At 43.9% G+C, this 13,955-nt stretch overlaps 1 protein-coding gene across 2 annotated transcripts in view; it reads left to right on the forward strand.

Annotated features, from left to right (window-relative positions):
• LOC142995431 (CD166 antigen homolog) overlaps window positions 1-13,955 on the forward strand; it is a 34,011-nt gene that overhangs the window by 12,699 nt on the left and 7,357 nt on the right. For both annotated transcript variants that reach the window (XM_076146496.1, XM_076146495.1), the window contains exons 2-6: window positions 10,687-10,793; window positions 11,008-11,218; window positions 11,946-12,010; window positions 12,440-12,527; window positions 12,773-12,946. In XM_076146496.1, coding sequence (XP_076002611.1) covers window positions 10,687-10,793; window positions 11,008-11,218; window positions 11,946-12,010; window positions 12,440-12,527; window positions 12,773-12,946 — 645 coding nt within the window. The remainder of the gene's footprint in view (window positions 1-10,686; window positions 10,794-11,007; window positions 11,219-11,945; window positions 12,011-12,439; window positions 12,528-12,772; window positions 12,947-13,955) is intronic.

Raw genomic sequence — 13,955 nt, forward strand, 5'->3', positions numbered from 1 at the left:
GTGGATGGGCGAGGGATGCTTTAATATCTCCACTCTGATGGTGTTCTTTTAATCCTACCCGGGAAAATGCGGTCATGACACCGTCAAGATGTGTTGATCCCTGTCGCCGATAACGCCGGCGGGCAATTTGTTTTTCAAAGGAATTTCAAGAAACCCCTGTACTATCTCGTTCATACATAACACATAGGATGAGGTAATCTCCGCTCCTCCGGAAGCAGGAGAATGAAGTCATTTCCAAAACATGGTGTATTGAACTGCATTAGGAAGGGTTAATGGATAAGTAGGTAGCAATATGTCTGGGCTTTGTTAATGGCCTCATAGGCTTTGATGGCGACTCGTTAATGGGAGTGGATGTATAGGGTTAGTACTGTGGGCTTTTTACTGATATGCTCCAACTATACACCCGCAGGCATCCCATAGCTGCTTCTCCCCTAATGCCCCATTGGTCCGCACCCCTCAAATACATAATTCACAACATAATGGACATGATTTCTGAGTGCACTTACCTCCCCATCACTCCAGCACACTGCTGTCTTAAGAGCAGCGCCTCCGCCCTTGTGGCTCATCTGCAGACACAATTTATGACAATTTTAAGAGGGTTACACGGATGTTGGTGTGGTCTAGTGTATAGCTGTAGAACGTTAAAATGACAAATGACGGTGCTGCAAAATCAATTTCTTGGAAACCTTATGGCAAGCGAGAGATAATGTGCTTTGCTTCTGCGGCGGGACTTTTCCTCACAGTAAGTGGGTCCTGGGTTCGATTCCTGGCCAGGCCCTTCCTGTGTGGACTTTGCATGTTGTCCCTGTGTTTGCTCCGGATGTTCCAGTTTCCTCCCCACCCCCAAAGACATGCAGCTTAGGTGAATCGGACACTCCAAATTGCCCTCAGGTGTGAATGGGAGTGTGACTGACATGTTTGTCTGTGTGTGTTTGTCCTGTGATAGACTGGCAAGCTATCCACTGTTTCTTGCCTCTTGCCCAATGACCACTGGGATATGCTCCTGCACCCCCACAACACTGAAAGGATAAGCGGCTTCAGAGAATAGATGAATGGATGAACATTAGAAGAGGCATTAGTTGAATACATGCAGTTCTCAGTCTTTCAACAGAAATTCTGTGAAGTTGAGGCCAAGGTACCTCCTTTGATTGCTCTGTCAGCATTTTTACCGTGACCTAAATGAACCCGGACATAATTTATTGAGATCCTATGACTGAAGAAATACCCTGATCTTGCATGTGAGATTCACTTGTTGATCAAAGTGAAAAATGCAGCAGTTTTTTTTTTTGCTCAGTTTTACATCTTTATGTACTCCGTTTGTTGTCCCGCCTCAAAACTTGAACGTTATTCAATTAATAATGAGGCAGAACTTCAGATCATACTTTTCCGATTTGAAACGCGGGAGAGTACCCTAATGACACAAAGCACCTGGGGACAAACGGGTCAAGCTGCTCCGTCCTGACAAAGTGATTGATTTTGTTCCAGAGGAAATGGAAGTGCGCCTCTGCTTAAGTGCTTCATTACTGATGTAGAAATGGCTATTGGCCGTGTACATTGGATTTTTTTGGGTACATGTTACAGTGTGGTGCCGTGTTCTTTTTCTTATTCCGGCAGACGTCTGATCACTGTGACCGTATTTCCTTGTGGCTCTCTGTACTCGCTGTTCTTCTTCTTTGTTGTTTACGCTCTGCTTCTTTCCAAAGCCTATCAAGGGACCTGGGGTGGAAATTATCTTATTCTCTAAGCTCAATATGCAGTACATCTTTTTGAGTTTTATGTGCTAAAATTGAAATTGAACTATTCCTACTCAAATAGACCTATAACTAGGTTAATAAAAATTTACTGCACAATTTAGTAGATGTTTTTGGTTTAAAAAACAATAAAAGGTGCTTGGTAATCGTACGACCAGCAGACCAGAATACAATGCAGTCAGGAGGCCTGCTTTGTGCGTCACGTTTTGCTTTCTGCCATTATATTTGCTCTCCACCTACACAAATGACCCACACGCAACATGTTTGCATGTGATTGTCAATGGGGCATTCTGGGAAACGTAGGAACGGTAGGGAGCCGATGCAAACGAGATACAGGGAAATCAACAGCACCCAAAAAAACCAACCTACAAAGAAATGAACACCAGGAATCCATTTGAACATTGCAGGTCTTCTTTCCTCCTTTCTTGCCTCTAGAGACCTCCTGTTTGTTTTTCCAAGAGGCTCAAATCTGTGTCGAGATTAGCTGTAACCTGATCCCCGAGCAGCAGGTCCACACAGGTACAGAGGCCTCCCCAGGCTAAATCTGAAACCGGAGAAAATGGAACCAGGATTTCAGTCATGAGACAACAATGGAAACCCGACAGGCGAGACTGCAGGCGATGTATTAGCTGCGTTCCCGCCTGCTGTCGCCTGTAGTTGTATGTTGACCACACATCATGCAGAAAATGAGCACTGTTTAGTCTGCCTGAGGGAGACGGAGATAACTATTCCTACATCCAAAGTATTTATTTTACCCTGAGATGAAGTGTAAAATGGGTCAGATAATCCTCTGAGCCACCGTGCCTTTGTACTTGTAGACATTAGAAAACCTCTTACTTACATATATTCATATGTGTATATATATTTCACCTTCAATTTCCTGAATAAAACACAGAAGGTCACGCTAACACAAGCTCTATTCCCGGATCCTTTGTCGGCTAATCATGAATGCCAATCTACGTATTGTTAGTCTTTGCAGCCTAGCAGGCTAGTGTGAGTCCATGCTGTTGGGGTGAAGTAGGGAACCATTATGCCTAATAGTCTCAGACTAATAATACTGTGCCATCTCTACGTGAAGCTCTATCCCAGGTTTATTCTTCTTTGAAAGAGACTACAAGCTGGCTTTGCCCTGAGCTGACAGGTTTGACTCCGCTCAGTACGGGCGATGTGTTTTATTTATTTATATTATAGTCTGTAAAGGTTGTCTGGTCTCTGCCAGAACAGATAAAGTCAATAATTAAACCTTGATGACGCACACACTTTGAGGCCTCTGCCATCTGCACAGGTTGAACATGAATAAACGACACGTCCAGATTAAGTTTCCGTCCAAAGTTTTGCGCGACTCAGATATTTGTTTTTTGGTGATATGACATTTAAACATGAAGCTTGAGTATATTAATATTGATAACATTTTATTTCACATTCTTGTCATCTGCGTAACGATAAACAATGGGATTTTAGTAATTTGAATGTTGAAAGATCACTGTGAAAGTTATTTTACCAAACAAGTATGTCTCTATTGTACATAGAAGTATGAAAATCTATTGGCCGTTTCCTGAAATGAATTTTCCCTTCCAATATTTTTTCATTGCCTGGTTATGGATCAATTCAGTTTTATTAATGTCAGACAACACAGCAGCCTTGTCTTCCTTTGTAAACCTAATAAATGTGCCAGACTTGTGATTAAGCTGTAACTTGTAGATAAGAATCCACAGAGACAGTTTACTTATTAGAAACAAAACAATATTGATTGAGTGCGCAGAAACTGTCGAGAAAAGTACAAATCCCTCAGCATTCCGTCCAGCAATGGTACTAGATATTCTTTTCACATCAACATCTTCCCAAATACACTTGTCTGCCTTGAGGAAGCCAGATGAAGAGCACAATTAGGACATTCAGCAAAGTCCTTAAATGTCTTGTCTACAATATACAATTAGGCTTGGAACCATGTGTGATTGTACACGTATAAGAGCCTGTGCTGTCAGTTTCACACAACCCGCTCTGTCTACTTAGAAGTACATGCAAACAAACAATATTCCACCCAAGATTATTGATTATCAATTCCTGCAATTTGGTCAGAGGATGCAGATGCAATATACGCTCAGACAGGAACAGATGGGGCAGAAACATATTAGATAATGCAAACAGTGCAAACACAAAAAGAGCCATAAAAAGAAAGGTTTAATATAGTTATTTCCTCTTCAGGCTTCTTCTGCCTTGGCGGTGGTATGGGGTCTTATGGATGCCCTGAAATTGGGCACCAACCTACAGAGAAAAAGATGGTTTTTACTTGTGTCACAGGGTGGTTGGTAGTGGTCTGTGTTTAGTCCATAGCCTGTTATTATCCCATTGTGTAGAATCTCGTGTTACATCATCAGTGGAGGGAAATGGCCGAGAATGGCTCACGAAAGTCGCACGGTTTCGGTTTCACTACTATAAGATTTAAGACGTATTCGTGCAGGATTAGTTTTCCATGAGACGGTGGGTTAATATAATTATTACGCAAAGCATCTCATCGAATCATTCGTCGTATTAGTCGTTTCAACCCCATCTGAACTGCTCACTGTGGTCATTGTGCGTTCGAGTTTCTACAGAAAACTCAAAATATTTGTCAGAGAGATTTGCGGAACCCTTAGGTTATCTAATAACCCCTTAGTTTACAAGACAATCTACAAATGGTCATTTCATAGAAAGTTACAGACATATGTTGTTTAAATTGGACTTGGGTTCCAAAGTGTTGCTGGCCTGGTACGACAGGGGAGAAGATGAGCCTTCGATTGTGGCACAGGAACAAAATAGAAGGATATTTAGTGGCTCCTTTCATGGCAGACAGCCTGATGAGCATTTTTGCTCCGAGCGTGTCGCGTTTCACCTCTCTCCATTAGACGTCTAAAACACAGCGTTGTGCTGCTGTCTTGACCGCTTGTCAGTTCAGCCGAAAATAAAAGCCGATGTCCTTATTTTTCTGCTTTAAAGAAACCGAAAGGCAATTACATTTGCGGGTGAAAAGCTTATAAAATGATTACAGTACACAGTGTTGACGTTCAGAACAGTGTTTCCATGGTAGAGGCTGCGCAGGGGGTGGGGGGGGGTTATAGAGCCTTGTGTGAGAGGGGTGTTGTGCAAGTGCGTGTCACTTCTCCATCAGTGAGCTGATTATAGCCCTTTTCCCTGAAGAGGCACAGGCTGACACTGTCATGATGTGGCTCCACCGCAAAACGTATCCCTACGGGAAACAAGTGCGGTTAATTCCGAAACCTGGCAAAGCGCTAACGCAATACCCCTTAATGCTAACGTAAGGCTTGTCGCGACGCTACGCAACGCAATCTCCCACTGAAAGTAAAAGAACTAGTTAGTTTAAATGAACGGAGCTTGACACCAGTTTGCCTCCTAATTTGCGTCACTGTTGTGTTTAACTCGGGCACGCTGGCGGATGGTCAATCACGTCTCGCTTTCTTTGTTCCAAAGCTGCGTTCTGGTTTATTCTCCCTCTTTCTGATGAGAAAATTACAGACTGCACTAAGACGTTTTTCGGGCTGAAAAAGAATTTGTTTTCACATCTGAAAAATAGACGCAATAACTTGTGACAACATTTGAAGATGACACTTTAAATACGAGGAGAATGTTTTCCTTTGAATTATAAAAGTAAGCATTCAATCATCTTTATATGTTCAATCTTGAGACATCATACAGAGTCAATTCCCGTTTTTGCACCGTGTGCGGAAAAAACCCGAAGAACTACTAACAGTAAACTGATAGTGTACCAACATTGAAATGTCCCTATCATACTGAATAACATAGGGGCTCGGGGTTCATATAGTGCCTATGTTGCAAAAAAGCTCCAGGGATGCTTTAAGGGGGATCCAGACTGAGCAACACTAAGAGAAAAATGTTCAATTTCCTGTAATTCTACCTCCTGCTGTCCTGCAGTATATCACAGCAGCAGGAAGCAGCCGAGTCCTCTTGTTTTTCTGTTGCGCTCATGAAATCACTTATGTCTTCTGATTCCAGATACTTGATGAGGCTAATCAAAATCCCGTCCTTGCTAAATTATTCAAGAATCGACAAGGACGCAAATGCGTAACGACACGGCGGAGGGTTCGGGCTTCTTTGATTTCTCGCTCCTGAGTTCTCTTCTTTTTTCCTCCAAGCACTATTGATCCAGTCGAAGCAGTTCCATCCGTCTACCCACCTGCCGAGGAATTCTGACGCAAGCCGTAGCGATTGAGCCTTTGTGGTAGTGTGCTGTGGGATCTCCATTCAGCTCACGGCCCTGAAATAATACCTCTCTTGGTGTTTTTTGTATCGGGAAGATGCACGACTACGCACACACCCACACCCAGACACACACAAAAAGAAGGGGGGCGTCAGGTAGCAAAGCTGGGTTGCATAGAGTGGTGGAGGGAGGTAGATGATTTCCCTGGTGAGCTTATATCGGAGTGGCTGTCAACTCTCTCTGCTCGGGGATGGAGGCACCTTAATCAGGAACTTGAAAGTGTTTCCTGTGGTGCTGCCTCCTCTCGCTGTCACTCTCTTGTCTCTCATTTATTCTATTATTAGCATTAGTTCATTTCTTTCTCTACTGTGTGAGAGCGTTTGCAACTTGCGCAACTTCTGCAGGCCAGTTCAGAATCAACCATGACCTGCGGACGGCTTTGAGTGGCCCTTTGTTGACTGGATCATAGACCAGCCCCAATATCGATACTGCAGCTCCTGTGCGTTGTAGAGACACAAATCGTGACGGTTTTCCTTTGAATGCATCGTCTACTTTCATTCGCGTTGATTTCTGGCGCCGGCTTTGCAGCTTTGGGGCGTCGCCACGGTATTTAGCAAATGGCCTCGCTTTTGCCCGCGCTTGTTTCCACTGTATTGGTGGAGGTTTGCCAGAGGAGTCGCACTACGTCGCTCATGCAACATCTGCTGCACAGGAGGACCACTAAACAAAGCCCCTATACGTGGGCGAGCAACACGCCGCTCACCTGCTTTTGTTTGCAGAGGATTACCTTATCTCCATTAGCAGCGGGAGCTTTGTCTTGCGCGCGATTAGTTGTCATTGTGTAACTGTGTAATCTGGAGAGATAAGTCCCTCAATACACAATCTTTCAAAGTTCTCCGAGTGGCGGAATGCAGCTTTACTTAAATATTCCAAAATGCCCGTTTGAATATGAAATGTAAAGGGTCGATTATACAGGAGAAGCGATAACCTTTCCTACGCCGCCGCGCCTGCAGTGAAGCTGGAGTATAGCTAGGCATTGGTGCCGGCACTCTCTTTGATTGAACCAAGCAGAATATGCAGGAGTTTGAGTCCCAACACCAGGAAAACATGTTTGGAGTATATGGGCACTGACAGGTCCACCCGGAGTGAGGCTCAGGAGCCAGATGTGATTGGCAGTGTCGCCTATTTCTGAGGTTTGCAGAAAGGCCCACGTTTTGCCACACAGCGAGCTCATTAATTCCCTCCACTTAATAGATTTCGCACATCTTCATTTTCCTTTCCAGCCAGGCAATCTTCTCTGGCAGGACCGAGAAACCTGCGCATCAGACCGGAGCCACGTTGAAGCGCGCGAGTCGGTTTCATTAGGTCCACATCAGAAAGACAAAACAGGGCTGCCGGTCGGCTACATCAGCACGCTCGGCTCACACCAGCAGTCTGTATTACCATTTCAGGTAGATCTGAAAATTGGCTAAATCAAGACGGACAGGCACACACACACACACACACACACACACACACACACACACACATTCATAGTCCAGCAGAAAGCTTTGCTGCATTTTATTCGAAATACAGTAAATAAAGTGAATATCATCCACTGTGTTTGAGTCACTTGCCAATCAAATATGACGCTTCACGGAGCAGTCATTGATAATTGGAACATTTGCTTAAAATTGTTATGCTTCAGGGGGGAAAACTGCAATAGTCATGCAGAGCACATAAGAGTGAAGGCACAGATGCCTGAAGTTGAGACTGAAGGGAGTGATGTTTTTTTCTTTCTACTGAGAGAAATCAAAATGAGGCACATCGACACGTCTCTTTGCTTCCTCTCGCCATTTGTCCACTTTGTAACATAAGAGGGAAAGATTTCCAGATGCGTCAAATGGCAAGAGTGGAGGAAGACGTGCAGGGAAGCAGTTAAGTTGTGCGGCGGCTGACAAGCGGCAGACAGCTCAGCCTCTGTTTCTGGGTTGGAATCCTTGTGGAAACTGTCTGCCGCTGAAATGCAGAGAAGTTTGTTTTGTCCCATGCTGTCACCGTCAAATGTCGCCCAGTCTGATTTGAATGCAGGGGTTGTGTTCCTCCGTAGGCGAGGTGCCGTCGCGTCACTGCGGTCTGGAATCGGTGTCGCCTTTTGCTTTTCCCCGGACTGCTTTTGCTTCTCAGACTGAAGACCAACGGCTGATTACAGTCATCAGCGCAGTTTACTTTTTGTTTTCTTGTATAGATTTAGTTTCCTGTCTGTGGTTTAGAAACACACCTGTCTCGCTTATTATGATTGAGACGTGCTGCTGAATCAGAAATAAACCCAGTTTAATCTGCTTTGTTGGAACAGATGCCATCTCATCTTGGCTGAATGAACATTAATGTACACCGTCATTGTCTGTCTGTCTGTCTGTCTGCCTGCTATACTGTGTAAATGCCTGAAAGTGGCTTTCTGGTGGTGTTCAGGAAGTAATGTGGTGTGCACTCAGGTCCACTGCTGAGTTGGATTGTGGCTATTAAAGTGAGGCTACAGGCCACAAAGGCAGGAAGTAAAAACATTAGGAGCCATGGAAGCAAAGTACTTCAAAAGAAAGAAACAGAACAGCTAATCATGAAGTGGACCAAATCATATTTACATCCAACAACAACGTTTCCTGTTTGATTGATTGAAGTGATTTCAACAAAACTCAATTGAGGGCCGAGGCATGGCCCAGGGAGGAGCCTATTAAAATGTGATTAGAGTCGACCCAGGACATTTTTCTAATGATTTTTTTCTTCTACATCAGAAAATGTGGCATTCAAGGTCTCTATGACTGGGAAAATCTAGTTGTAGTCTTTGGAAATATCTTCTCCCCAGGCCTGGAAATGTTTGGGGGCATTGTGACACTTTGAAAAAGTCTTGGAAATGTCTGCTAACGGTCAATAATCCCAACGAGTCGAGCTGGAACCCTAGAAGCAGACAAAACTGAAGATTTTAGTTTTATGTCTTCAAAATCTACCTCATTATCCTGGGAAACCAGTGGCAGTTGTTGTTATCGCAAAATATCTAATTTTGATGCTAGACGAGTGTCATCGTCACAATGCCAGGCAGATCTATTGTTCATAATGCCTGGTTGTCTGTAGAAAAATTGAATTAAAATCTAGAATAAAAGCTCACTTACAGCTCAGCGTTGGAGGCTGCCACCTGCCAGCAAACACAAATACACGTGCCCAACAGGATCGTACCATAATGCAGGTCGGAAGTATCGTTTGATTTGCATTATGATTTGAATTTGTGCACGAACACACTTACACCCACGCTAACAAGTTTAGTTCATCAAGTTGTAATACCAGTTGTAAAGGAGATATTCTTTTTTAAAGGAAAGGTAAATGGTAAGAAAAGGTGTTGTTGTGCAGGCGCCGTAATGAGACCTGCTAGTTTCCATGTGGTTTGTCTGCATTTGTCGCCTGCATGTCAGCCTCGCCTCAGAATTGGTGATGCTTCACCACCTGACAGCACAGCAACTCCAGTGACGAGTGATGTGGTGTGAACTCGTTCACCTGAGATTAACGAGAGCGTCACTGACTGTTGAATTTGTTGATTTCAGGCAACGTGTTTCATCTTGTAGTGCAACTTTAAATTGACTGTCCTCATGCGAAATGGACAGTTGGTGTTTTAAGCAGTGGGAACAGACTGAGACTGAAAGTGTATCTTGATATTTGTGGATCCCAGCACCTCTGAAATTCTATTGTACAAATTCGCCCGCAGGGTGCTTTTTGTTACTCCGAGCTGCTGCAGACGATGGTAACCATAGTGAAAGTATTTACTTTCATTCAAACAGGATTCAAATTAGTTGCACGCAGATAGCAAAGCAAATAAACTGCTCGTCTCTGAGGAGAACTTCATCTGCACTTTCCAAAAGAACTCAAACTGTTTGTCTTCCAAGGCAGCAGAGCCGTTATAGTTTATAGCTGTTTATGTAGACTACAAAAATCTTAATTTTATGGAGACATTTTTATCTGGAACTGAGTCCTAAACATTTTATTTTCTTGGATTTGGTGGAAGAAATCAGCACAGAGAAGTTATTTCATTCAGCTTCGATTACAAAGCATCAATCTTCACTGGTTTGCTTTATAAATACATGAACGCTATTTTCCACTTAAGTGTAGAATAAAGATTGGTCACTGTTTCCCACCCACTCCCACTGGAGATTTTTTGGCTTCAGCTGTGTCATTCACATTCAGCCTTTATGCCTCAGCCGAGCCCCGAGAGGTCTGAGATGTGGATTCTGGCCTTAGAAAGACCTGAGCAACACCTCATTTTCAGTCGGACCATGGCAACCTCTTCTTCCCTGCAGTCCTCTAGCTCTAGCTGTTCATCACAACCCATTGAGACACTTCGGCCAGCGCCCTCCTCCAACCCGACCCCCCACCGACCCCCCCCCCCCCCCCCCCAGCACTTTGTCTCCATGGCGATGTTTTGAATGAAATTTAGGGCAGGACTGTGGTTTATGCAGGGGTGCTGTAAAACCAGGCACAGTCTCTGAACACAGCTGCTTCTGTGCGATTCTATCGGAGTCTAAGTGGTATTGATAAGTGCCAGTCCAATATGGGCAGGAAAAATAAACTTTCAGGCAGACTGTATAATAATAATAATGGATTTTTCAGGCAAAGCCCTCCTGCTGTGTTCGACCGGACCAGATTATTTGTGCTAAAAATAACTTTTGGAACATATTTTTGCTTTCTCTCTCTCAGCCAGTGGTGTGGAGACGATTATCGGCCGCTATGGAGAAACACTGGAGATACCCTGCAACAAAGGAGCGTTCAAACCAGAAGATGTGTTCATGACTAAATGGAAATATGTAAGTCAAAGTGGAGGTCAATAGATTCAAAATGGTGAAGTCTGTCTGACACCCACTTATCATGTCTGAGCCACGCCCAGTCTGAGTGCGTATGCTGTGCAGTAGAGCGTGCATCTGTCCCCCCATATGACTCTGCATGCTTTCATGTGAACTGGGAGACGGGGCTGCATGTGACAGACGTGTAACAACAAGTGCACTCTGCTTTGTTCTGCAGGACAAAGGAGATGGAGTTGCAGGAGACCTGCTGGTCAAACAAAGAGAGGCGTTAAACATCATCAGCGACGAATACAAGAGCCGCGTGAGCCTGGCCGACAACTCCAGTCTGATGCTGTCTGAGGCCGCATTAAAAGACGAGAGGACCTTCACCTGCATGGTCGTGTCCGGCGTAGACATACAAGAGTACCCAGTGAACGTGCTGATCCACAGTGAGTGCAAACCTGAACCCACACCAACCATACAACTGTTTCAAGCATTCATCTGTCCACGTCCTTTGCGATTAACGACACGTGTGTAGGATGCAGTATCCATGGAAATTGTGGGTGCGGTAATGTAGGCAGTAATCAACTTTTAGGTTAAAAACACGTTTCATATTGGCCCTTTGAGGAATAGGTGGGGGGATTCTAACATTTACACAACTGAATAAATCAATCTGCAATCACATCATCTTGGTACGTCACTTGGACTAATCTTACGTCAGATTTCTATCTATCTAATCATGCAATGTTTGGAGAAAAAAAAAAACTTTATTGCCTTAGATGGAGTTTAATTAAAGGTTCAGCATGTGTCTAAACAAACGTTACGAGTGTGAGCGATGGCGGAAGTTTCAATGTTCTCCATTCTTGTTCACGCCGTTGAGTGAAATGGGAAAGCTTTAAGTGTACAGATCAAAGATGATTTGTGCTTCAGGCGATCACGACGGATTCACTGCAGTACGTAACTCTCCAGGTTGACATAAAGTTTGACAGCGAGAAACGCCGCTCGCACACACAACACCAGTCTCAGGGTAAATAGAGTTAAAGTCGAGAGTAAACCTTTTTGATCACTCACTCACTCACTTTGTTTACAGTGACTGACTTGAGCAACACGTAGTGGCATTAAAGTCGCACATTTACACAGCGTTTCATGAGGTCTCCTTCCCCCTGTGTGTTGCAGAGGTGCCGGCAGCGTTGCAGATATCCGACAAAGCGGTGGAACTGGAGATTGGCAAGCGAACCAAGGTGGGATGTTTTTTACCATAAGCATTGCTTGTACCTACATTATTTTAAGCCGTAAAACCATCAGGGGGAAATCCATCACTTCAGCTGAAATATCTGGAGGCATTGCTAGTGCTGCCGGAGTAATGAGTTCTTTGAAGTGATTCTCATGAATTAGTAAACAGCAGAATCCCTCCCTGCTGCAATTAAAAGACCCAGAGGATCTGAGAGGCTTTAGAAATGCTTTGGGCATTTCATGGTCTAATGCTTGGAGGCTTCTCAGTCCTTACATGCTGCCGAGGCACTTAAAAGGACACATTTTGTATTTATTTATTTGGATATTTGGTCCCTTAATAAGATCCCTGGTTTAGTCTGAATTAATATGATGGATATTTTCATGTTTTCAATATTTTGTCTTGCAGTCTTTCTGACATTTCCTTATTTGTTCCGCAGCTGGGGAAATGCGTTGCGCAAGACGCCAACCCGGCCGCAACCATCACGTGGTTAAAGAACGATCAACCTCTGGCGGCTGATGGGGAAGGTTTGTATTTCTTAATGCTGTGGCATAATTTACCAAGTGCCAAACAACAAAGAAATTACCTTTTATGCTAATTTTCTGATTGTCAGATGCGCCCAAAGGGGTTTCCTGTTTTCTCTATGACTCGGCTGCTTGTGTTTTTTTCCGCCGCAGCCGTTATTTATTCTGCTCTCGCGGACAGCTCGAATCCAATGTTTTGGCCATTACACCGTTGTTTGGTAGTCAAGAGTTGTTTGTTTCCTATCCAGGGATTACCATCCTTGCCTCCGTACAAGTCGACCCCGTCACTGGCCTTTCAACCACTTCCTCCACGCTGGAGTACGCGGCCGGGAAGGAAGACACAGATGCCCAGTTCACCTGCAGCGCTCAGCACACCGCGGGCGCCGAGCTGGAGACCGTGCCCATGACCTTTACCATCACCTGTGAGTAGACGCACACTCAGCAGATCCTGCCAAATACATGAGCCGCACCGTGGCGTTCCTCCAGCAGTAAATCCTGCCTGCATGCTTCCTGAATACTGAATCCAAACATTGCTAACCTCAGGAGGAGATGAAGGATGAAACGGCTGACGGATGAAAGCCTTTTTTGTGCATATTTATATACAGATAAAAGATAATATCCAGTCTCACATTTGAAATAGATTTATGTTGTTTTATTAACGATTGCAATAAGACAAAATGGGGAAGAACACAGCAGCCAAAGGGATTTCAAACTTTTTGATGTTTGATGCCTTTTAAACTGTTATGGAACAGCTATGGTGTTATATATTCCAAGCTTTAGTGTTAAAGTTGCAGTACTTTCGCTGCACTAGTGTAGAATAGAATATTTATTAACTAAATTACGTATTGATTAGAGAGGAATACACCAGCTGACGACTTATTTCTTAGCTACATTACTAGATACATTTCGCCGCCGAAAGGGATTCATGAGCAGAAATGCATGGTGGTAACTGCAGTGTTCGTTATGTTCATATGTGGGTCTGATACACAAATGAAGTACATGTGTTGTGTGTGTAACTGCAAGCCATTTTTATTGCACAAACCACCTCTCAGACTAAATTCAAAAAGCCTGAAAGAGTGAACAGTAACACAACATAACAGCAAGTCAGTTACGACAACAGACACGCCTTCAAATAATGATCGTCTCAAAAATACGAGCCCGGATCCTATGGCGTTGTTAGTACAAGGTACTGCCACGCTGCTGATCAGCGTCACTACATGCTGTATTCAGCTTGTACATGTATTGTGAGATGACTGTGGCCTCGCTGAGGTAAAAATCTTTCAAATGTGAAATTCTTGTTCCTCCCAAAAAACCATTTACTCAAACTCCTTTCACCTCTTCTCATCAATGAATAGATTTATTCACGCTTTCTCTTAATTTGTGTCCTTCCAGCCAAGACGGTCAAAAATATTGCCCCGTTCGAAATGTGAC

The sequence above is a fragment of the Genypterus blacodes genome, unplaced genomic scaffold (assembly GCF_046128005.1).
Source record: "Genypterus blacodes isolate CSIRO-AG114 ecotype Tasmania unplaced genomic scaffold, CSIRO-AGI_Gbla_v1 ptg000032l_1, whole genome shotgun sequence".
Taxonomy (NCBI): domain Eukaryota; kingdom Metazoa; phylum Chordata; class Actinopteri; order Ophidiiformes; family Ophidiidae; genus Genypterus; species Genypterus blacodes.